General features: G+C 34.0%; 1 protein-coding gene across 2 annotated transcripts in view; it reads right to left on the bottom strand.

Moving 5' to 3' along the window:
- GluProRS (Glutamyl-prolyl-tRNA synthetase) overlaps positions 1-25,211 on the bottom strand; it is a 432,648-nt gene that overhangs the window by 189,401 nt on the left and 218,036 nt on the right. For both annotated transcript variants that reach the window (XM_072529836.1, XM_072529837.1), the window contains exons 15-17: positions 22,071-22,364; positions 21,790-21,942; positions 17,226-17,343 (exon numbers count right to left, since the gene is read on the bottom strand). In XM_072529836.1, the coding sequence (XP_072385937.1) occupies positions 17,226-17,343; positions 21,790-21,942; positions 22,071-22,364 (565 nt within the window). The remainder of the gene's footprint in view (positions 1-17,225; positions 17,344-21,789; positions 21,943-22,070; positions 22,365-25,211) is intronic.

Below are 25,211 nucleotides of genomic sequence, written 5' to 3'. Positions count from 1 at the left end.
ACAAAATATAATGCAAGGAAAAATCCAAGGACGCAGAAATCCAGGCCGTAGAAGAATGTCCTGGATGAGAAATTTAAGGGAGTGGTTTGGCTGTACCACTAAAACAACAATAAATAAAATTAGAATCGCCCTAATGATATCCAATCTCCGATAGGAGAGGCACTCAAAGAAGAAGATATGATAAACTCGAAAAAGCTCTAATGTTCACTGTTAGACATATGCCTCCCGTTCACTGCACACATTTACTGTTCCTTGACGCTGTGACGAGAATGAGATAGGATTTAACAAATAGAATGACAGAAAACTAAACAAGACAGTGTGTCAAAAGTGGAATGCATCGTAGAACGTGAAATATTAGAGTAAAATTAATATGATGGCCATAGACGGTTCTTTAATACCCAGCAAACGACTCGCTTTGTAAAGTTACATAAGCGGGATCTGTGCGAGAAAAAGTCGATCATTCGTTTTATAACCCAAAGGGGACCATAAAATATTCAACGTTAAAATGTGACATAATGTAACGGAATGACAAATCTTTTTTCTCCCGCACTGGTGCATGCCTGTGTACCTATAAAAGGGGAGTCGTGCATAACCTTTAGGTTGATGGTAATACATAAATGCAACAACAAGTAGTTGACGACTTGAGTTAGTATATACAGTGCATTCCGTAAGTTTTTTAAACATGATTAGGAAATTGTTGACTGGAGGCTATTAAAGAAGTTCTTAAAATTTTTGCGGGTCACCGCCTTTTCTGTCAATGGAGTGAATATTGTTATCCATTTAAGTTTTTTCCTCAGTTGAATAATTCCTGCTGGTATTTGGTCTAAGCTTACTTCTTTTCCCCATTCAAGCTGTTTGATAGCTAATTCTACTTCCTCTTTATAGTGCCCTGTTCATCTGTTTTGGTAATTTCGGACTATTTCATCTCTTATAACATAAAACAGTTGTTTCAGATATCTTTATCGCGTTTCCATTTTTTATGGATGAATATGCTGCCGTTTTCATCTTCTACTATGATACCTATGATACCTATGATATCTACTCATATGGAGCTACACGATTAACAATTGCAAATCAAGAAAACACAAATAACACTCCCAATTTTATAATACAACTAATAGTCGAAAAATGAAGAGCAAGAGGTAGGTGGCCAAGAAGCCGAAATCTAAATGACGAACACAAATATAATCGACTACAATTAAGATCAACGCTACATGATGCACGCAATGCCATATTTGAACACTACATTAGTACATTATCTAAAGAAGATCATTCAGTATGGATAGCAACAAAAACACTTAAAGAGACCTGAACAACACAACCCACCAATTAAGAAAGATGACGTTAGTTGAGGAAGATCAGACCAGGAAAAAATGTCAACATTTTCAGAATACCAGATAAGAATAATCAAGCAATAGAACACTGAAAACTTTTGTTTTTAACTGTACGCCCGTGAATGACTTACCATTTTTTAAATAACACTTAATATTGCACTTTTTATTGTATTTTTTTCATCTTTCAAGATAATTCTTATAGGGATATATTTAGTTATAACATACGGTCTTATGGTCTTATTACGGCTTTAAGATTATACGACCTAAATGTATCTTGTACCGCACTGCTAATTGAGAATTATGTTTGTAATGCGATAATAGGTCCGTCCGGATATACGAGACACCAGCGACTCATGCCGCACTGATAAAAATCCGACAGGAATCGGTTTTCTATAAAAAAAAATAGATTAATTTGTTTTGTGTATTAATTAAGTTTAGGTCAAACAAGAGTTGCAGTAAAAGATTTTTCTAAATATAGAATGTGAACCATATTTCCAATGCTTTGTGAAAGAGAACCAGTTTATAATATTCCGGACGACGTAAAAACACCTTATTTTAGAATATTGGTCGATGAATTGAAATCATTATTCAAGAAACTAGTTATTCATGTGCAGATGTTTTACTATAAAAACATGTAAAACCAAAATCTCGATTAAAACAGTTGCAACCAGTTACTCACGATGAAACTTAACCGCATTATTGATTTTACAAGTGATAAAATGGGTCAACAAAAGACCAGTTCTTACAACATTTAAACACAATAGTTGGTTTAATCAAATGAAAAGAAACATTATACACAAGTACTAAAACCACAAACTATTCTCGATTATAACTTGGTGAAAAAGAGTGTTGATTTTAGTAATAAAGTGGCTTCTTACCAAAGCCCAATACGCAAAATTCTGAAGTGGTACCGGAAAGTGGCAGTGGAATTAATATTTAATACCGCAGTAGTCAATGCTTAGTTGCTAAATAATAGAAAACGTAAAAAAAGCGACAACCTATCCTTGAGTTCAGACTGGAGTTCGCGAAGGCATTTGCAAATAAAGAAATGTTGTAACCCTTACGACTAGTTACACTCAAAAATACCATCTCAGGCAAAGCGATGTAGATAATACAAAGAGAAGAAAGTGTACAAGATGTTACAAAATTTTAAGAAGAAAAGCATGACTAGTAGAAAGGCCGATAGAAAAGTTAAAACTGTTCTGAATTCTGAACTGAATTTAAAAAAATTAATTTTTACAAACCTCATTAAGTTTGTAAGTAGAAACATTTTTTAATTAATTATACCAACGCCAACAATTTATTCATCACATTTGTAGCTCCCTGATGAAGGACATAACCAATGTCCGAAAGCTTGGAATAAAAATTTAAGAGTACTCGTTTTATTTTTTATTGCTGCAAACCCACTATTTAACGTTTACTTCCTTACGTTGTCAGCAAATACTTCTGGTTCATTATATATATATATATATATATATATATATATATATATATATATATATATATATATATATATATATATATATATATATATATATATATATATATACATCCCGCTATCGTATTAGGCTCTTTTCACGTTGCAGTAATTTAGCATCACCAAGAAATGCTATCATTTTCTATTTATAAGTCGTGTATGTTTGTTTAGTGCACCTTTGTAGGCTTGGCACCGTTGTCGGTTTTTCAATAATCCGATTTTTTTATAAATTAAATTTTTTACATCAAACCATCATTTTAACATTGGGAGGTAAAATTACTGTATTTGGTATCATTTTAAAGCCAATAGATGTTGCCAGTGTTAATACTTAAATAATATTTGAAAACATAAAAATATCGATCGGTTTGGGTCAAGTTCAAATGAAGACATTGAAACTACCTGCCGACCGGCTGGGGTCAACCAACTAGTTTTTTTATATCAACGTTCAGTTGTTATATTTATTCAATTTAGATATTTTTTCCCAGCACGGAACCTCGCTAAATAGTTTTAAAAAATCTTACAGAAATTTAAATTCTAAATAGTATGAGGGGTAGCCGACGAAAAATTCGTAAAGACGTACAGTTGATTTTGCTTTGTTTTTTAAACAATCTTAAAAGGCAAAAAAAAATTTTGCTTATAAAACGTTTTGTATACATTCTAAAGAAAAATAATTTAAATAAAAGTTGTAGACCATAAAAAGTTTTCTATGTAGAGAAATACCAATTTTAAATACATAAATAATTGAGATAATTCCAAAAAACCATAAACTCTAAGATATTATATGTTTGTAGTAATTTATAAATGTTAATAACTTTGTTTTTTGACTAACGACAGATAATATAGCTACTTGAAATCATGGCAATTGATGAGTTATTAAAGTGTGCTAAATATCAAGCAGATCAAAAAATATTTTACAATTTGTTTATCACAGAAAGAGATTATTTAAACAACTGTACTTGTCCAAACTCGTATGACTCTATAAGTATTTTGTAACTTGCAATCGATTCTTTGCGCTTTCAGTTTTAGGGTATATTAAAAAAACTTTTAACATATTATTAAATTTTTTATTAAAAACCAGTTTGAATAGGGGACTTTTTAGTTTTTAGACCACTTAACGTTTTTTTAGTTTCTTTGACAAGTGAGGATTCGGTTATTTCTTCATATGGGCTATGAACAATTGTCTAGTCAAGTCAACACTATTAGAGAAATTACCTATACTTTTCCAGTAGTTATGCAGACGGTTTATTTTAATTGTCCCCATATGGAACATAAGCTCGAGAAAAGTCTTAAATTCTGTTTGTGTTGTCTCTTTCCAAAACGCAATCCTCGATTTTTCTGAACGACTTTGTGCAAGTATTTCGTCAGTCACTTCCACCATTCATTTAATCTACATCGTCCTCGCCCGATACTTCTAACAATGATTGTAATTCAGCAGTGGTCAACCTACGTTTATGTTCACATCTACCTTTTTTAGATGTCGAAGGCATATTATTTACATCCATTTCTTTATAAATACTATAACTCACTTTTACGGAGGTAATTAACAATAAAAACGTTCTACTGGAAACTATCAACTTACGACTTCCAATACTATAAGGCCACTTGAGGCACAATACGTTTTTACTCAATAATAGTTGCTGTATAAGTAAAATTGTTTTTTAATGTGCTTCATTGGAGCACACTAGATATATTTCAGTTTTGCCATCACATTCTTCAGAGTATGTTTTAACTTTTTTAACTTTTCTATCGGCCTTTCTACTAGTCATGCTTCTTCTTAAAACTTTGTAAAATTTTGTACACTTTCTTCTCTTTGTATTATCTACATCGCTTTGCCTTAGATGGTATTTTTGGGTGTAACTGGTCGTGAGGATTACAACATTTCTTTATTTGTAAATGCCTTCGCGAACTCCAGTCTGAACTCAAGGATAGGTTGTCACTTTTTTTTTTCTATTATTTAGCAACTAAGCATTGACTACTGCGGTATTAAATATTAATTCCATTGCCACTTTCCGGTACCACTTCAGAATTTTGCGTATTGGGCTTTGGTAAGAAGCCACTTGATCACTAAAATCAACAATCTTTTTCACAAAGTTATAATCGAGAATAATTTGTGGTTTTAGTACTTGTGTATAATTTTTCTTTTTATTTGATTAAACCAAGATACAACTATTATGTTTAAATGTTGCAAGGATTAAAACTGGTCTTTTGTCGACCCATTTTATCACTAGTAAAATCAATAATGGGGTTAAATTTCATCGAGAGTAACTGGTTGCAACTTTTTTAATCGAGATTTTAGTTTTACATGTTTTTGGAGTAAAACATCTGCACATGAATAGTTCGTTTCTTGAACAATGATTTCAATTCATCGACCAATATTCTAAAATAAGGTGTTATTACGTCGTCCGGAATATTATAAACTGGTTCTCTTTCATAAAGCATTGGAAATATGGTTTACACCCTATATTTAGAAAAATCTTTTACTGCAACTCTTGTTCGACCTAAACTAAATTAATACACAAAACAAATTAATCTATTATTTTTATAGAAATGCAGATTCCTATCGGCTTTTTATCAGTGCGGCATGAGTCACTGGTGTCTCGTATATCCGGACCTCTTATCGCATTACAAACATAATTCTTAATTAGCAGTGCGGTACAAGATACATTTATGTCGTATAATCTGAAAGCCGTAATAAGACCATAAGACCGTATGTTATAAATAAATATATTCCTAAAATAATTATCTTGAAACATGAAATAAATACACTAATAAAAAATGGTATGTCATTCACGACGGGCGTACAGTTAAAAACAAAAGTTTTCAGTGTTCTATTGCTTGATTATTATTATCTGGTATTCTGAAAATGTTGACATTTTTTCCTGGTCTGATCTTTCTCAACTAACGTCATCTTTCTTAATTTGTGGGTTGTGTTGTTCAGGTCTCTTTAAGTGTTTTTGTTGGTATCCATACTGAATGATCTTCTTTAGACAATGTACTAATGTAGTGTTTAAATGTGGCATTTCGTGCGTCATGTAGCGCTGATATTAATTGTCTGATAAGTCGATTATATTTGTGTTCGTTATTAAGATTAAGAACGAACAAATAAGAAACGAAATGAAAATGGAGAGAAATATCAATGATGACATAGAAAGAAAACAATTAATCTGGTTCGGACATGTTAAAAGAATGCCAGAGTACAGATGGCCTAGGAGAGTACTGGAATGGATCCCTCCTGAAAGAAGAAAGAGAGGACGACCACGGAGAAGTTGGCGCAACGATATTGATGAAGCAATGGCGGCAAGAGACTTAGAAGAGGCAACTGCATATGACAGAAAAAGATGGAAATTGGGGGCGGAGAAGCGGCGACAGCCGTAATAAATCCGTTATTATTATTATATTAAGATTTCGGCTTCTTGGTCATCTAACTCTTGCTCTTCATTTTTCGACTATTAGTTGTATAATATAATTCGGAGTGTTACTTGTGTTTTCTTGATTTGGAATTGTTAATCGTGTAGCTCCATACGAAATAGTAAAAGATGAAAACGGCAGCATATTCATCCATAAAAAAAGAAAACGCGATAAAGATATCTGGAACAACTGTTTTATGTATTAAGAGATGAAATAGTCCGAAATTACCAAAACAGGTGAACAGGGTACTATAAAGAGGAAGTAGAATTAGCTATGAAACAGCTTAAATGGGGAAAAGAAGTAAGCTTAGACCAAATACCAGCAGGAATTATTCAACTGGGGAAAAAATTAAACGGATAACAATATTCACTCCATTTACAGAAAAGGGGGTGACCCGCAAAAATTTTAAGAACTTCTTTAATAGCCTCCAGTCAACAATTTCCTAATCATGTTTAAAAAACGTACGGAATACACTGTATATACTAACCCAAACCGTCAACATACTTGTTGTTGCAGTTATGTATTACGATCAACTTAAAGGTTACGCACGACTCCCCTTGTATAGGTACACAGGCATGCACCCGTGCGGGAGAAAAAAGATTTGTCATAACGTTACATTATGTCACATTTTAACGTTGAATATTTTATGGTCCCCTTTGGATTATAAAACGAATGATCGACTTTTTGTCGCACAGATCCCGCCTATGTAACTTTACAAAGCGAGTCGTTTGCTGGGTATTAAAGAAACGTCTATGGCCATCATATAATTTTACGCTATTTCACGTTCTACGACGCATTCCACGTTTGACACACTGTCTTGTTTAGTTTTCTGTCATTCTATTTGTTAAATCCTATCTCATTCTCGTCACAGCGTCAAGGAGCAGTAAATGTGTGCAGTGAACGGGAGGAATATGTTTAACAGTGAACGTTGGAGATTTTTCGAGTCTTTCATATTTTCTTCTTTGAGTGCCTCTCCTATCGGAGATTGGATATCATTAGGGCGATTCTAATTTTATTTACTGCTGTTTTGAATAATTCACTCATCACTAACTCATCAGGTGGCCAAAGTGTTTAAGTTTTCTCTTTTTTATATTCAGTATAACTTCTGGATCGTTATGTATTCTACGTATTATCCCTTCATTTGTAATTTTATCCACTCAACTTATTTTTAGTGTACGGCAGTAGCACCACATCTCAAAGCTTTCAAGATTTGTAACATCCTTCTGTTTAAGAGTCCATGCCTCAACACCGTAAAGCTAAGTACTGAATACATACTAAGTAGTTAACTAAAAGTGGACGTATGCAAAGAGATGTATGACGTAATCGTATGGTATTCGCTAAATCCTGTCACGTAATATGCCACATACCTCTGTGCGTAAATTCGTTTTATTGCTGCCAGTTTAAGGTGTTATTAGATGCAGCCATGTTGATGAGCAAAGATCTATACCTGAGGTCCTTTTGACGTGTTGATGTATTTGATTTCTACGTCGTAGTATTCTATTGGTTAAATGTTACCATTTGAGGTACTGTACGTCACGATTGGACTAATAGGATCGAAGATACATAACTAAGGCCCTTTTGCCAGGCTACTCTATTTAATTTTTGTATCTCATTGTATTCTATTAGTTTAATTCTATCATTTGACGTACGAAACGCAGATACATAACTAAGGCCCTTTTGATAAGCAGATGTATTTTATTTTTCTATCTTATTGTATTCGATTGGTTAAATCCTATCATTTAAGGTATTTGTATTTGATTTCTATCTCATTGTTTTCTATTAGTTAAATTCTATCATTTGAGGTATCGTACGTCACGATTGGACTAATAGGACCGAAGATACATAAATAAGGCCATTTTGACATGCTACTTTATTTAATTTTTATACCTCATTTTATTTTATTTGTTAAATCCTTTCATTTGAGGTACTGCACGTCATGATTGGACTAATAGAACTAAAGATACACAACTAAGGCCCTTTTGACATTGTTCTGTATTTGATTTTTGTATCCCATTGTATTCTCTATGTTAAATCCTATCATTAGAGGTACTATACGTCACGATTGGACTAATAGGACCGAAGATACGTGACTACGGCCCTTTTGACATGTTGCTGTATTTAATTTTTTTATTTCATTGTTTTCAATTCGTTAAATCCTGTCATTTGAGATACTGTACCTCACGATTGGACTTATAGAAACGAAGATATATAATTAAGGCCTTTTTGACATGCTGCTATATTTGATTTTTCTGTCTTATTGTATTTTATTGGTTAAATCCTATCATTTGAGGGGCTGTACGTCGCGACTGGACAAATTGGAGCGAAGATACAATAGGTAGTTGCAATATATCATAACCCGTTACTTTTAACCAACCATGATGCCAGAATGATTTGTGGATGAAAAGAATATATATATATATATATATATATATATATATATATATATATATATATATATATATATATATATATATATATATATATATATATATATATATATTCTTAAATTTACTATTTCATTGTGGGTAATATTATATTCAACAGCGATGCCAAATTTCTGATGCTAAAATGATTGATAATGAAAGTGGGAAATACATTTTCATGTATATAATGGCAGCGAGTAAACGGTAAAACCCTGAACTAAATATATATAATATTTTCACTGTACCATCATTTTAGACTCAAACATTTTCTGGAATAAACTTGTATAACTCAGTAAGGGATAAAAAGAGAAAGCGGATATTTTAAAATATCAACACTCTAATCAATGAGATGGTTAAAATTCTTGTAACAAGTACAGGAAAAAGAAAAAAAGGTCTTGTAAAGTAGCGTCGATATACAGATGCTACTTTGCAAGACGATGCTAAATTGATAGTAAAAGCATAATGTATCGATGCGAAAATGATAGTATGATGTATATACAGGTATGGAAATAATTTTTAGGAACATACGAATATCAATACAATAAGTAGATTTCTTGATTTGCAATTAACCAGTGTACATTTCAAGATAACGTCGCGATGTGCCGTGTCTAATTCAATTGTTCGACTGGATATGCTGTACCCACTGAGTTCTCTGATTTGTAATTAACCAGTGTAAATTAAAATATTATAACGTCACGATGTTTTAAAATTAATTCATTTGTTCCATTGTAATCCTTATTACAAGTCGATTATAGTCGAACAAATAAATTCCTGGTTAATTGCAAATCAGAGAACTCAGTGGGTACAGCATATCCAGTCGAACAATTGAATTAGACACGGCACATCGCGACGTTATCTTGAAATTTACACTGGTTAATTGCAAATCAAGAAATCTACTTATTGTATTGATATTCGTATGTTCCGAAAAATTATTTCCATACCTGTATATATATATATATACAGATTCGGCAAATTTTCAACTACCGTATACGTTATTCAGTATGTGGAACAAAGATAACACTTAATTGTTTGAATAGAAGTGAGAGGCAGTCACCATCTCGATAGAGTAGGTATGACTTAAACAGTGTTGCTATTATTTATGTTACATCTTTCCTTCTAAAATTTTAGTCCGATACATAAGTCTAAAATAATATTTAAATCCACTACAGTTCATTGTAGAATAAAAATTAATATTGTCCCAAAAAAATTCAAATAAAGTAGCCACGTAATTGTTATTTTCTAATCGATTTTATCAATTACTTTATTAGTTAACAAAGAACAGTGATTTAAGTAATTTATGTGTGGCAACAAAGCATTATTCCCCTGAAAAGTTTAAAATTTTAAGCAACGCCTTCTTTTACAGTGCGAAGCGGCATAAAAATACACCGATGACCGACAGTAATTATCGGACATTGATGGGGTGCAGTTCTTTGCATAAAATTATTTCGTCGCCAACTTTCCGTCGGTAAATCTTTAAGAAAAACTCACACTTATAGGTATTCGAGTTTTAAATGTAATTTTTGTAGATTTTTAGCTGTGGTAGCTAGGAAATAAAACAATAATTAATTTAACAAACATTAACTAAATATAAATATTATTTTTATAAGAAAAAAACCAATCAAAAATATTATTCTAAATAATTAAAATTAAAGGCATTTTTAAAAAATCTCTAACCAATTAAATGTTCAAACAAACCACCATTTTAAGCTAAACAAAATCCGAATCTATCAATTAAAGCAAGTCTCATTGCATTTAGCTGATTTGGTTGTACTCGACTACAAAGTTGAACAATTGTTTCTTACAATTCCGCTAAATTGGTGGCTCGTTCGAATTCATGCCGATATAATTTTGATTTTAGCATTCCTAAGAAATAAAATACCAAAGGTGCTAAATCTGGTGATCTAAGGGGCCATTTTATTGTTCCTCGTGTAGAAATTATTCGTCCAGGAAATGTTTGTTCCAAATAATTTGTAACTTCGATTGCATTATGTGCTGGGCAACCATCCTGTTGAAACCAAACATCATCGAAGTTGACCGCAAGGTTTCGAACTGCTGGAATAATCTGATTGCATAATAAATCTAGATACTTTCGTCCATTCAGATTTCCCGTAATAAAAAATGGACCAATTATATTATCGTTATAAATGCCAGTCCACACATTTAATTTCTTTGGGAATTGTGTTTTCAGAGCAATACTCAAATGTTTCTTTTCCCTAGACCAATAGCGGAGGACAGATGGATTATGACGTTTATGGATTGTCAATTAAGATTCATCGGAAACCATTTTTTAAAAAGTTATTGTTTTTAAAAAGCAGCAATAAATATCTGTATTATTTCTACAATAGAATGGTTCCCATAATACCATTTGAATCTTTTCTTTTTGAAAATACAGTAGAACCTCGATAGGTCAAACCACAATAACTTAAAAACCTCTATAACTTCAAAAAATTATATGTTCCCTTCCCATCGGAGCCCAAAACTTCTACAACTTAAAATACACAATCTCGATAACTTAAATAAATAATATCAATATTGGCCCTCAGTAACTTAAAGAAATGTTTTCACAATCTCTATAACATAAAATTGTTTACCAATGACAGCTGAACAGCTTACTGTATCATAAGTTTTGATCACTGTTCTAGAAACATCGATTTAGATACTGTGTGATACCTTGCTTAAAATGAGTTCAAAAAGAAAATTAACAACGCTAACATATGCTGATAAATTAAAAGCTATAGAAGCAGTGAAAAATGGATTCAAAAGAAAAGAAGTTCCGGCTCTGTTTGGAATACACGAGAGTACATTATCAATCATCATAAAAAAAGAAACCGAACTATTGAAAAAACAAGAATCAGGAGACAAAAATTGCCGAATTCCCTAATTTGGAACAGTGTTTGTTTACGTGGTTAAAACAGTATCGAAACAAAAACATCAGTATCAGTGGACCCATACTGAAAGAAAAGGCTGTAGAGTTCGCTAATTCACTAAAAATCGATAATTTTAAAGCCAGCAATGGCTGGTTAGAGAATTTCAATAAACGAATGATTTAGCCTTAAAAAAATGTGCGACGAACGTACGAGCGTAAGCAAATCAGTCTGCCAAGAATGGAAATCTGACTTGCATAATTTAGTGAATAATTATGATCCCAATGATGTTTTTAATGCTGATGAAACTGGTCTGTTTTTTAAATGTCTTCCCGAAAAAACATTAACATTCAAAAATAAAAAATGTCATGGAGAAAAACACAGCAAGGAGCGACTTACGATTCTGCTTTGTGCAAATTTTACGGGCACAGAAAAACTCAAACCTTTAATTATATAGGTAAGTCAAAAAAACCTCGGTCTTTTGCAGGTTTAAAATCACTACCCATGGATTATGAAGCCAATAAAAAAGCATGGATGACAGCAGAACTTTTTAAAAAATGGCTGATTAATATAGATTAGCAAAGGGCAACTTGAAATAGAAAAATTGTTCTGTTCATCGACAAATGAACAGCACACGGGGACATACCACCATTAAAGACAATCAAAGTACAATTTCTTCCACCAAACACAACATCACAACTTCAACCTTTGGATCAGGGTATCATTAAAAATTTTAAAACATTATACAGAAAAGAAGTTGTTAGAAGAATGATAGTTGATATGGAGCAAAATACGATTTCTTCTATCAATGTTCTTCAAGTAATAAGGATGGTGGACAAAACATGGCAAAACGTAACACTCCTCACAGTGAAAAACTGCTTTAGAACCTGTGGTTTTTCTTCAGAACCTCAAGAAATCATTTTGAAGAGGAAGATAATAATGATCCTGAATAATAGAATAACAACATGTACTGTATTTAAAGTTATAAAGACGATGAATTTAATGACGACCCACAAATTTCATCTAAGAGCATATCAATCAACGAAGCAAGAGTGCTATAACGACTGTACGATCATTTATAGAGCAGTGTAGAAACATAAAAGATAACGTATTTTCTTCTCTATGTTATTGAAAATCAAATCGATTTAGAATCTATGAATTGTTTAAAACAAAAGAAAACCACAGACTTTTTTTAGTATACTATACCTTTAATTATTGCTTTAACTTTTTGTAACGAATATAATAAATGAATGTAGTGTATGTAGTAATGTAGTGTATAATAAATGCCTATATTTTAATGAACTTCTGACCTATATTAATCCATCACAACATAAATTGATAACTTAAAACCTCTATAACTTAAAATATTTGGTTTTTCCCTTGGAATTTAACTTATCGAGGTTCTACTGTATACGCTTGGCATGTTAATTATTTGTTTTCAACCTTTTACCACGACAGCTAAAAATCAAAGAAATAGACCTTACCTTATTGACCTTAAACCTGCTGTACAGATAAGGACCGCCTATTCTTTTGAGGGGAAGTCGTAGAGAGGGCAAATGGTTTATACTATTTGTCTGTCTACTGAAGTGCGTTATTTATTTAGCTCACGCTGTTGTCGCATCTCAATTTCTCAATTCAGTATTCTTTGTTAATTAATGAAGTAATAATATAATCGTTTAAAAAATAATACTTACATGATTACTTCATGTAAGGTTTGTTGGGGCAATATTAATTTTCATTCTACAATGAACTGTAGTGGATTTAAACATTATGTTACACTCATGTATCCGACTAATGTTTTAGAAGGAGTTATGTTACAGAAATTTCGCAACACTGTTTAAAAATTAGACTCGCTACTCCAAGTGCGTGGATTGTGTCTCACTCGTATTCAAACAATTAAGTGTTATCTTTGTTCCACATACTGAATAACGTATACGGTAGTTGAAAATTTGCCGAATCGGTATATATATATATATATATATATACATTTGGAATTTTATTTACGGAATATAGGAATATTAATACAATTACTAAGATTCCCTGATTTGCAATTATCCAGTGTAAATTTCTATATAACTTCGCAATATTTTATAACTAATTTATTTGTTCCACTGGATTGCCTCTCCTCTGCGGTTTGTAGTAGCGTATGTGGCACGCCGACAGTGTTGCTCTTTGATTGATCTACTCTGATTTTTCCTGAAAGTCCGGTTTTGTGCACATAATAAATAATGTTTTACTAACATCAATTTTGTTTGTGTTCATTAGGTATTATTTGAATTATTAAATGTACTTAAATATATTTATTATTCCAAATATTGTTTATAATTTCAAATTAAAAAGAGTGTATTATTATTATTTTATTTTTGAAATTCCTTTTTATTCATATTTCTAGAAATCGACTTTTTTTCAAGCCGTTTTGGCAATAAAACATATAACCATTTTTTTAGTTAAATAATATCTTATCTACATTTATAAATACGTACGTTTCCGGCGAATTGACATGCACTCTAGCTGTGTTCCGTTTTTACACTGGCAGCATCGCGGCATGAATTGAGACTCCAGTCGAACAAATGAATTAATTATAAAATATCGCGACGTTGTATTGAAATTTACACTGGTTAATTGCAAATCAGAGGATCTGAGTTATTGTATTAAAAATCCTATGTTCCGTAAAATTTTTTCCAAATCTATATATATATATATATATATATATATATATATATATATATATATTATATATATATATATATATATTATATATATATATATAATATATATATATATATATATATATATATGTATATATATATATATATATATATATATATATATACAGGGTGGTCCTTAAGTAATTGTACAAGAAGAAACAGTAGATTCTACACTTTAAAATATTACGATTTAAGCCAAATTGCTTTGATAAAATGTTGATATTAAGAAAGATACAGGGTGTTAAAGTGCAAAATTAAAATTTTATTTTTCGCTATAACTTTCATGTTTGTAAACATTTATGTATAAAAATTTACAACTGGATACTTTTAAATATGAGAAATTATAATTTGATACACACTTTGATGTAACTGATAGAGGGCGCCACTTATGCCACATATGTTGTATAAATTTGTACTTAACTTTTTTGCTCTTTAAGTTACCTGTATTTGGGATAAAAAATATTAAAGATACATTATTTTAATAAAAATAAGGTATACTGGTTAATAACTTTAAAACTTAACAGTTTTCGAGATAATCGCCTATTAAAAATCAGCTGCATAATTCTGATCTAAGGCAATTACTCCAGGCAACGAAGAAAAAATAGACAAAACATTAATACTTCTGAATTTTGGTATAACATACTTTTAACTAAAGTTAATAGTTAACGAAATATTAAATAAAATAAATATATCAGCAGGATAATTAATAATAGGATTTGACAAAATAACAGAATAATAGGATTTTACATCAAACATTTTACGTTTTATGTTAAATTAAAGTCATAATCAAAACATTTTGTTTACAAACCAAATTAAGAAATAGTTAAACTAAATAACATAACTTTTTGTCAAAGTAAGTGTTCGATATGTCCACCATTTTCTTTAATTCATTTGTCAATATATTCAATATAAGATCGTCTCATAAATAATATCATTGGTTCTAAAGAAACTGCTGCAGTATTTATTTCTTCCCATAGTTGGTTGCAAATGTTTATAATACACCTTGTTTTAATGAACTAATATTATGCTGAACTAAATTGCCTGTGTGTTTATTATATTTATAACAATATCGGTTATTAGGACAACAATGATGTTTTTGTAAAAATGCTGAGTCTTTCAGCTTAGATTTGTAGCAAAAGTATTATAAAACAACACTTATATGTGTTATTCAATACCTGTGTTCTAGTTTCTATTTGTCCTAATAAAAATGGGTAAACAATTTACGTAATGAACAATAAGTATTCTTTTCGGATTTTTTATGAATTAAATAATTATATCAATATCTCATCACATTGCCAAGGAATATGACTACCACGACCAATTCAACGTTTAGAAAAGTTGTATTTAAGTATGTTCTAACTGCCTTCTCTCTAGAATGTGGTTATATACTATCTTGCATAAACCACATAGTTTGGGTTTTTAGCATTTTATAATAGAGAAAAAGTAATACAACGCCATTATAGAAACTTAAGAAGCGATAGCAAAGGGACATTGTAAACATGACGGCCAACGTCTGAATACGGACACGGCACCTAAAGAAGAAGATGAAATATCTTTTCTCCAATAAGACATTTAGCACATATAGCAAAGCATTTTCTAATGTTACATTATCATCTTTGAGTTGTTTTAATAAGAATAAACTATGAATTATGCTTATCTACAGGTATTCAGTGCTTTACCGCACAAATATCAAACTAAAAATTATTGTGCAGCTGACTTATAAAATGCATTTATCTCGAAAACGGTTGAATTTTCAGGTTACTAACAAGTATACCTTTTCTATGTAAAAATAATTTATCTTTAATATTTATTAACACAAATAGAGCTAACTTAAAGAGCAAAAAAGTCAAGCGCAAATTTATGCCACACATGTGACATATGTGGCGCCCTCTATTAGTAACATTTGAGTAAGTATAAAAATATAATTTATCCTACTCAAAAGCATCCAACTGTAAATTTTTGTCCAAAAATATTTACAAACGTAAAAGTTATAGCGAAAATAAAATTTTAAATTTTTACTTTAACACCCTGTATCTTTCTTAATATCAACATTTTATTAAATTATGGCTTTGTAGCATAAATTAGTAAAATTTTTCACGTCTGAATCGGAATTAATAGAACGATATAACTGTTATTTCGGTATTTCTATCTCCTCAGCTGTTCAAGCTGATTCAGATTCAAACCGACAAGTTTAACTAATGTCTCCAAAATTTTCCCGCACAGAGGTGTCATCTACTTTGACGGAGGGGTACGAGAACGATTTAGAAAAATAGTTCTCTGTTCCTCTGCGCTATTGGAATATGCAAACGATTGGAACTTTCAGCAAAAGCTTGCTACTGCTCTGATGAAATAATCCAAATATGGCAAACTTTTCACCTTCTATGTTGCAATTTCTAGAAATCAGTATTTCTTGTCAAACTATTATCTGTCATTCATTTATTATTTTTCCGCCAGTCATATCCTTACCCACCTCATGAAGTTGCCCATTCTCAACAACGAGGCCTTTTGACTACCTGATATTCTTTTTGACTATCTGAGCTGTTTTTCATTACACTATAAGCACATTCAAGTTGTACTAATGTACTTATTTTAAATGGAACATGTATCGTGTGGTAAATTTACTTTTTTTAAATTTAGCTTTCAAACTATAAATATATCTTTTCCTATACATTTATCTTTTACTTTTGAAGTTATTTCCTACGATACCTTTAATATTTAACTTTTTTTTTATTTTTAAAGTGACCTAATCAATAAATTACATTCAATATAAATATTTTAGCTGAAAATAGTAAAAAGCAATATTTAATAATCTAATAGCAAACAATCAATTGTGACTAAACATAAAAAAAGGTTATCCCAAGGCCTGCTCTAATTACGTTTTTTCTTCGATGGCTCTGTAGATTACTTATTACATATTTACAAATTACCTCATACATTCCAGCGCGTAAGAGCTGGAACTAGCCATAGCTAATATTTAATTTAAAAACGGAAGTTTTAAGTAAACCAATTACCTAAAATTTGTCTAACTTCTATATCAGCTTCTTCTTTCGAGGCAAAAGCTGTATGGCCCTCTTGCCACAAAAATTCTCTAGTCCGTAGGAATGGTTGCGGATGTTTAAATTCCCATCTCTGAAATAAAAAAAATACTTCTATTGCCTAAATCCATAACAATGAGTTAAAGGGGCGACAATATGAACTATACAAAAAGTTTATGAATTTTCACCCGGAGGTAAACAAATTACTATTTAAATGGGAATAAGCCTCAATTAAAGGTTAAAATACGTTTATTGACGTTTCAATTTCCACTTTGGAAATCTTTTTTGTGGAATTGGAAGTGGAAATTGAAACGTCAATAAACGTATTTTAACCTTTAATTGTGGCTTATTCCCATTTAAATAGTAATTAATTTAAAATGCCACAAGAAAATAGCTTCAGAACAATACGGAGGTAAACAGTTTTGATCACCGAAACTAAATACGATTAAGCAATAGTTACTTCAAACAAATAGCACTTCTTAATGTTATGATTTCTTTTGAATTTGAATTTAACTAGGAGCTCCTAAACTTGTTTTTGTTGAAGAACAATACCGTATATTGGAGAAATCAATGTTCACTCACAAATGACCTAAAGTTTTAACCTTGTTATAAGCTTTGCGCTTCTTCAAGGATGGAGGTTTATATTTTGGTGCAGTTTGCATGTCTGGTTGGGTTGACTAAGACCGGGTGCCGCCGCTGTAGGCAGAAGTGTCAGAAGAACTATAACAGCCTTATTGGAGCCGTGTGGACCAAGCCCGCTACTAAGTACAAGTTCCGTGGAAAACGGTTCCTTTCAGATTGTTGGTCTTGGTTTGTTTGGGTTAAACGCGTGGAGGATAGCTGTGGCTGTGTCCTAACCCAGGATCAGGTATCGTTGGACAATGAGATTGGGAAACCACAGAAAACCAATCTCCACCTGTCCTTGTGATATTTGATTCGACTCTTAAGGAGTGTGTGTGGTGCTCACTGTTTACTGTTTTGGTGTTGTGTTTAGGTGTTTATGATTGTGATATGTTAGCATGTGTTGGTTGTGTGTTATTGGATTCTATATGTTTATTAAATGAATTTCTATATGTTTATGAATGTGAATGTATAGGTAAAGTGTAATGTCTATTAATGATAGTCGTGTGTGTAGGTTTTGATGTGTGTATTTGATGTGCGGGAGAGTGTAGTGTTGTGTATTTATGTGAGGAGTTGGATCTGTATTCAATCGTAGCTCCCTTTCCAGTCTTTTATGTTGGGAATGGACCCGTTGTGTAGAGGATGGCCTGGTTTCCGGATGATTCCGATTCCGTCGAAAGGGATATCTTCAAGGAGGTTATTATTTTTGAGGGTTCTGAGAAGTTTTCTTTGGCTAGAAAACTTCCTAGGGATTAGTGTGATGTAGTATTTGTGTGTGTTGTGTGTTTGGGGTTACGGCGTGCTGGTATGGATGTGATTAGTTCAGGTGGAGGTGGGGGAGAGGGTGGTGGTATGATTGAGGGTGTTGGTGAGGATGGAGGTGGGGTTGGGGGGTGGGCGGAATCCGGGATAAGCGGACATAAAGGCATTATTGATTAGTTTTCTGATTTGCTCTGGTGTGGTTGATGATTGTTTTATTTTTTGGTGTACGATTTGAACTATTGGTACGAGGTGTTCGCTGGTCGCCTCAGGATTTTGGTGGCAGATCTCCCCCATAGCCTGCTTCCATTCCCGTGGCGACCTTGGTTCGTGTCCATCTATGGTGACGGACACGTGTGATATGTGTGTGATGAGGTGGAGTGTGTGTCTGAATTGGTGCACCAATCTGTGTCTGGTGTTTTTGGTGATTTGGGTGGATCTTTTTGTTTTCGTGCTTTGATCGTGTTCGTGGCGTGGTGTGGTGTGTGGTGTATTGTGGTGTGTGATGTATTGTGGTGTGTGGTGTATTGTGGTGTGTGGTGTATTGTGGTGTGTGGTGTATTGTGGTGTGTGGTGTATTGTGGTGTGTGGTGTATTGTGGTGTGTGGTGTGTGGTGTATTGTGGTGTGTGGTGTATTGTGGTGTGTGGTGTATTGTGGTGTGTGGTGTATTGTGGTGTGTGGTGTATTGTGGTGTGTGGTGTATGGTGTATTGTGGTGTGTGGTGTATGGTGTATTGTGGTGTGTGTGTGTGTGTGTGTGTGTGTGTGTGTGTGTGTGTGTGTGTGTGTGTGTGTGTGTGTGTGTGTGTGTGTGTGTGTGTGTGTGTGTGTGTGTGTGTGTGTGTGTGTGTGTGTGTGTGTGTGTGTGTGTGTGTGTGTGTGTGTGTGTGTGTGTGTGTGTGTGTGTGTGTGTGTGTGTGTGTGTGTGTGTGTGTGTGTGTGTGTGTGTGTGTGTGTGTGTGTGTGTGTGTGTGTGTGTGTGTGTGTGTGTGTGTGTGTGTGTGTGTGTGTGTGTGTGTGTGTGTGTGTGTGTGTGTGTGTGTGTGTGTGTGTGTGTGTGTGTGTGTGTGTGTGTGTGTGTGTGTGTGTGTGTGTGTGTGTGTGTGTGTGTGTGTGTGTGTGTGTGTGTGTGTGTGTGTGTGTGTGTGTGTGTGTGTGTGTGTGTGTGTGTGTGTGTGTGTGTGTGTGTGTGTGTGTGTGTGTGTGTGTGTGTGTGTGTGTGTGTGTGTGTGTGTGTGTGTGTGTGTGTGTGTGTGTGTGTGTGTGTGTGTGTGTGTGTGTGTGTGTGTGTGTGTGTGTGTGTGTGTGTGTGTGTGTGTGTGTGTGTGTGTGTGTGTGTGTGTGTGTGTGTGTGTGTGTGTGTGTGTGTGTGTGTGTGTGTGTGTGTGTGTGTGTGTGTGTGTGTGTGTGTGTGTGTGTGTGTGTGTGTGTGTGTGTGTGTGTGTGTGTGTGTGTGTGTGTGTGTGTGTGTGTGTGTGTGTGTGTGTGTGTGTGTGTGTGTGTGTGTGTGTGTGTGTGTGTGTGTGTGTGTGTGTGTGTGTGTGTGTGTGTGTGTGTGTGTGTGTGTGTGTGTGTGTGTGTGTGTGTGTGTGTGTGTGTGTGTGTGTGTGTGTGTGTGTGTGTGTGTGTGTGTGTGTGTGTGTGTGTGTGTGTGTGTGTGTGTGTGTGTGTGTGTGTGTGTGTGTGTGTGTGTGTGTGTGTGTGTGTGTGTGTGTGTGTGTGTGTGTTATCTTTACCTGGTTTGAGTGTACACTTGCGTATTGCATATTTCGGTAGGGCTTTACGTCGATGAGCTCCAGTTCGGCACCAATGCCAATACTTCCTTGTCCCCTATTTTTCAATAACCGTTTCTAGGAATTATCGACCGGCTGGCGCCACGCCCGTTCGGTTTTGATGCTAGATTGCCAGTTTTGGTACCTTACATGCACTATTATATACCTCCACGTGGCAATCTCGCATCTATTGTTTGTTTCTGGTGGTCCAAGCATCCACAACGCGTCCCGTCGGCACCATAGATCCGTTCGCGGGTTCACTAGGATTTCGCGACCGTTGGCACGCGCTGCTTTGCCGTTTTCGCGGTTTGGACCTTTGCGGTTTTTTCTGGAACTTCACTGGTGTGTGCGTTCACGTTGCGAGTTTACGCGCGATTGTCTCGTTCACTCACAGCAGAACACAAATTATCATAATAGTCTTTCTTTATACTGCTCGTGCGGTTTTGGGATTATAGCGGGGTAGTACCTATGCTATCTCTTGGGCATACGGTATATAAGAAAGGTAATGGGGCCAGTGCTACGCTTCAATCGCCTATTATTACCCCTGGTTTTAGATTCATTGTTTTTCTTGTTTCGATGTTCTAGGAGTTCCGATTAGATGACTTTGTCGCCTCTTCAAGGCGTGTTAGTGTTTTTTGGATTGCGGCACTGGTTTCTGGTTGTTTGTCCTGATGGTGGTTTGTTGGTGTCCTGCGGAGGAGGGTGTCTTCAGATGGGAAAGGGCTTGATAATGGTTGTTTTCAGAATTGTGTTGGGTTATTGTTATTGACTGAATTAAATGAATATAATGGATTTATATATGGATTTTGGCACTGGTGTTCGCATTGACGGCAGCTGTGACTGTAACCTCTACATGGACAGGTATAATCGTGTAATGGATTCGGCAAAACCACAGATAACCGATCCCTGCCTGTTCGTGTGCAAAGCTCTAAGTGAGCTTTTTATCTAGGTGTTCGGTAAAAAAGAAGTGTTGCCTCCAGGTTGTCGACGTACCCGCCAGGAAGTTCGTTTTCAGTGTAATGGAATCGGCAAAACCCCAGAAACCCGATCCCTGCCTGTTCGTATACAAAGCTCGATGTGAGCTTTTTATCTAGATATTCGGTAAAAAAGAAGTATTGCCTCCAGGGTGTCGACGTACCCGACAGGAAGTTTGTTTTCAGTAGTTTTGTGAGTAGGAAGGGTAGTTTTCTTTTCATATGTCTGACGATGGGATGCCTGGTTTTACCCAAGGTACTCATTTTAAGGCTGAGTTGACCTAAGGCTATTTTAAAAATATCTAAATTTCTTCAACAACAACAAATTATACAATCTAAAAGTAAGAATAAATTACTCTACCTATCAGAATAAAAACTTCCAATGCTGAAAATAGAAACAATATTACACTTACAACAACATTGTTCCATTGATTTAGTTTAATAGGAAGGTCACGATATGACTGAATCCATTTTGAATATGCCGGATACATTACAGTTTCAGATGTTGGTCTAACTGCAATAGGTTCTGCCATATCTGAATCACCCGATTTGGTAACCCATGCAACCTGAAAAGTTATATATTTAAACATTTTAAAGTAAAGCAGTAAAATTATTATTATAAATCTAGTAGATATTATACAAAACGTAAATGAATAATTAGAAATAAGAAGTAAATAATTTACAATTAATTTACCTCTGGAGCAAAGTCTTCTATATGAGTCTTCTCCTTTTCTAAAGCAGCTTTGGAAACAAATATTGGAAAATAGCAATTTTGAACACCTAGTTTCTTAATTTCGGAATCAAACCAATCTTTGATAGCTTCCCATATCGCGAATGACCATGGTCTAAAAATGTAACATCCAGAAACATCGTAATATTCTATTAGTTCTCCTTTTGTAATAACTTGAGAATACCAGTCTGACAATTGTTCTTCTTTTTTTGCTTCCAGACCAAGTCGAGTGTGCCTTTTAGTACCACTATCATCGACCTGAAAAATATTTTACCAATTGACCATTATACGGAGTGATAAACTTTTTTGACAAAGTCCGTTATATCTGTTATTATTATAGGAGATACCAAAAAAAATTTTATTTACAAAATTAGGAGGTAGCTATAAGCTTCACATTTTAAAATTAATTACAAACATACAGGGTCTTCCATAACACTGTACCGCATCAAAGATATGTTGTTTTAACGAAACATCTTATATTTTATTTTAAAGTTAACATTCGCTTACTTCTTCGTTACAAGAATATAAAGCTGTTTCGTGTTACATAATATTTAAAAAGTTATAACCAAATTTAAATGAAAATCGTAACAAGTTGAATACCGTGTATAATTGACGAGGAGTACAAAAGCAACAACCTGGTGTAGACATAGTTTTTTAATGTTATTCAAGAATTATAAAAATAATTAATTATGATAAAATCGAATACAAGTCAAAACGTAAATACATTATGTTCTTGGAGATGTTAAACTGATCACCCTATATGTTGTATCACTATCGAAAAGTACTATTACCATACTTCAGTTTTATGAAGCATTCACTATGCATAAAGTTATTAGTATTTTAAGTCAATACTTCTTATCGATCGGTATGTTTTGCACGGGTCCGAAATAATATTTAGCGTGACTCGAAAAATCGAGATACGTGCAGTAACCTTGCGGTATACAGTAATATACGTACATACAGATCATTCATCTGCTGGATCTTTGCACAAGGATGACATTATTCACGAATTATCTTTTATATTATGTCTCCTTCCTTCTCAGAGAAACTAAAATGATTAACTTAAGCCGCCTGTCTAAACACAACACCATGCATCGAACAAAGACAGCCATAGAACGATGGCCGGTGATTGATTTAACTACTGACAATTGATAATTGTAAATTTTGTTGTGACATAGTATGCAGTGTGTTTATAAATTATTTTCATAAAAGATGATTTAATTAACTTCTCTCGGAGGTTGCTACTAATTAGCACGTTAGCGAAAATTTACGGGTTGTCTGTACGGTGTCGACAGGGATAACACTGTAAGGTGTTATCAGACAGAAACGTTCCCTCAGAGAATCGACAAGGGAAAACCTCTCTGAGAAATCAGAAAATGAAACTGAACAACCGCGCAGGCCCCTGGCACGACACCCAGATAAACCGCCTGGCAGCGGCCAGTCGGCGGGACAAAAACAGAGTCTTCTGAGTAAAGTTTCCAAACATCTTGATGTCCGTGATGACACGCAGGTGGAAGCAGATGATGACGACAACCCGTCGCCTCCCCAGGTCGTAGCTAATCTAAATTTGATTGATTTTGATACCGGCATCGATTATAATACCGACTTTAAGATAAAGGATGCAAGAGTAGTCACTCTGACTCGTAATCTGTGGAGGACACGAAAAGAATCCGCGTTGGAGGAAGCCTAAAAGGCAAATGCGAAAGAATGCGAGGAAATGGCTTGTGCAATCGACAAACTCAACAACATCATTGTCTTACAGCACGAGAACATAATATGAGAATGGCGTAATGCAACAATAGATGCAGGAACTCCAGAACATAATAAAAGCCAAAGAGAAGGAAACCAAACGCCTTACGGACAGGATCCTAACCCTGATGGATTAGGATCCTGGAACAGAAACGGTGCAAGAGATGGAAACAGAGGATGCCGACTGGCAAACTCAACAAAAAAAAGGAAATATACTAATGGTAATGCATATACTATACAAAACTATGGTGGAGGAGGAATCTAAAATAAGTATTGCTGAAAAGCAGACTAAAAAAATACAACAACGAAAGGAAAAGGAGATAGATAAAACAATCCAAGAAAGAGAAATAAAAAGTAAATCTAAGGAAAGCAAGGAAGCAGCAGCACAGCCGGGCATAAGCAAAACTGTGAAAAAACAAACCAAAAAGGATAAAACCCACGAAGCAGCGAAAGCAACTCAAAAAGCATTGCCAACACCACCGGTAATTATCGTGAAGTCAGTTGGTGAACAGCAATGACTACAGCAAGCAGCGAGCAAAAATATCTTTTCGGTAAACAAATTTGCAAAATCTGGATCATCCAAACAAAACAAGAGAGGACTATCTGGAGATGGTCAAACTATTAGATAATCACAGCCCTCTAGTCGATTTTATTGCATATCCAATTGACAATGGTAAACTAAAAAGAGTAGTCATCAGAGTACTCTCAGACAATACTGACATGAACACTATCCTTAACGAATTGGTAAATAAAGGGATACAAGCAACGAGGGTGACCAACATCATCTCTAAAAGAGTAGACAGGAAACCACTTCCTCTCTTTCTGGTTACAATCAAGACGAAAGATGACCAAAAGATAAAGAGTATCTCCGACCTCTGCTACATGAGGATCTATGTAGAGGAGGAAATAAAAAATACCAAGAAAACGATCTTCTTCTTCTTTTTAAAGTTCCATCTCCTATCGGAGATTGGATATCATAACGGCTATGGTCACTTTGTTGGCTGCTGCTCTGAAAAGTTGTAGTGAACTACAGTTAAATCATTCTCTAAGGTTCTTCAGCCAGGAGATTCGTCTTCTTATTATGCTTCTTCTTCCTTGGATCCTTCCTTGCATAATAATTCTCAGCAGCTCATATTTTTCTCCTCTGGTTATGTGACCCAAATATTCTAGTTTTCTTCTTTTTATGCTGTTCATAATTTCTAACTCCTTATTTAGACGTCGTAGTACCTCAGCATTGGTAATCCTTTGAACCCACTGAATTTTTAATATTCTTCTGTAACACCACATTTCGAACTCTTCTATTTTTCTTATGTGTTGTTTCTTCAATGTCCAAGCTTCCATTCCGTATAGTAAGAT

Source organism: Diabrotica undecimpunctata, chromosome 4, assembly GCF_040954645.1.
Source record: "Diabrotica undecimpunctata isolate CICGRU chromosome 4, icDiaUnde3, whole genome shotgun sequence".
In the NCBI taxonomy this organism is placed as follows: Eukaryota; Metazoa; Arthropoda; class Insecta; order Coleoptera; family Chrysomelidae; genus Diabrotica; species Diabrotica undecimpunctata.
This window is presented reverse-complemented; position numbering and strand designations above follow the sequence as displayed.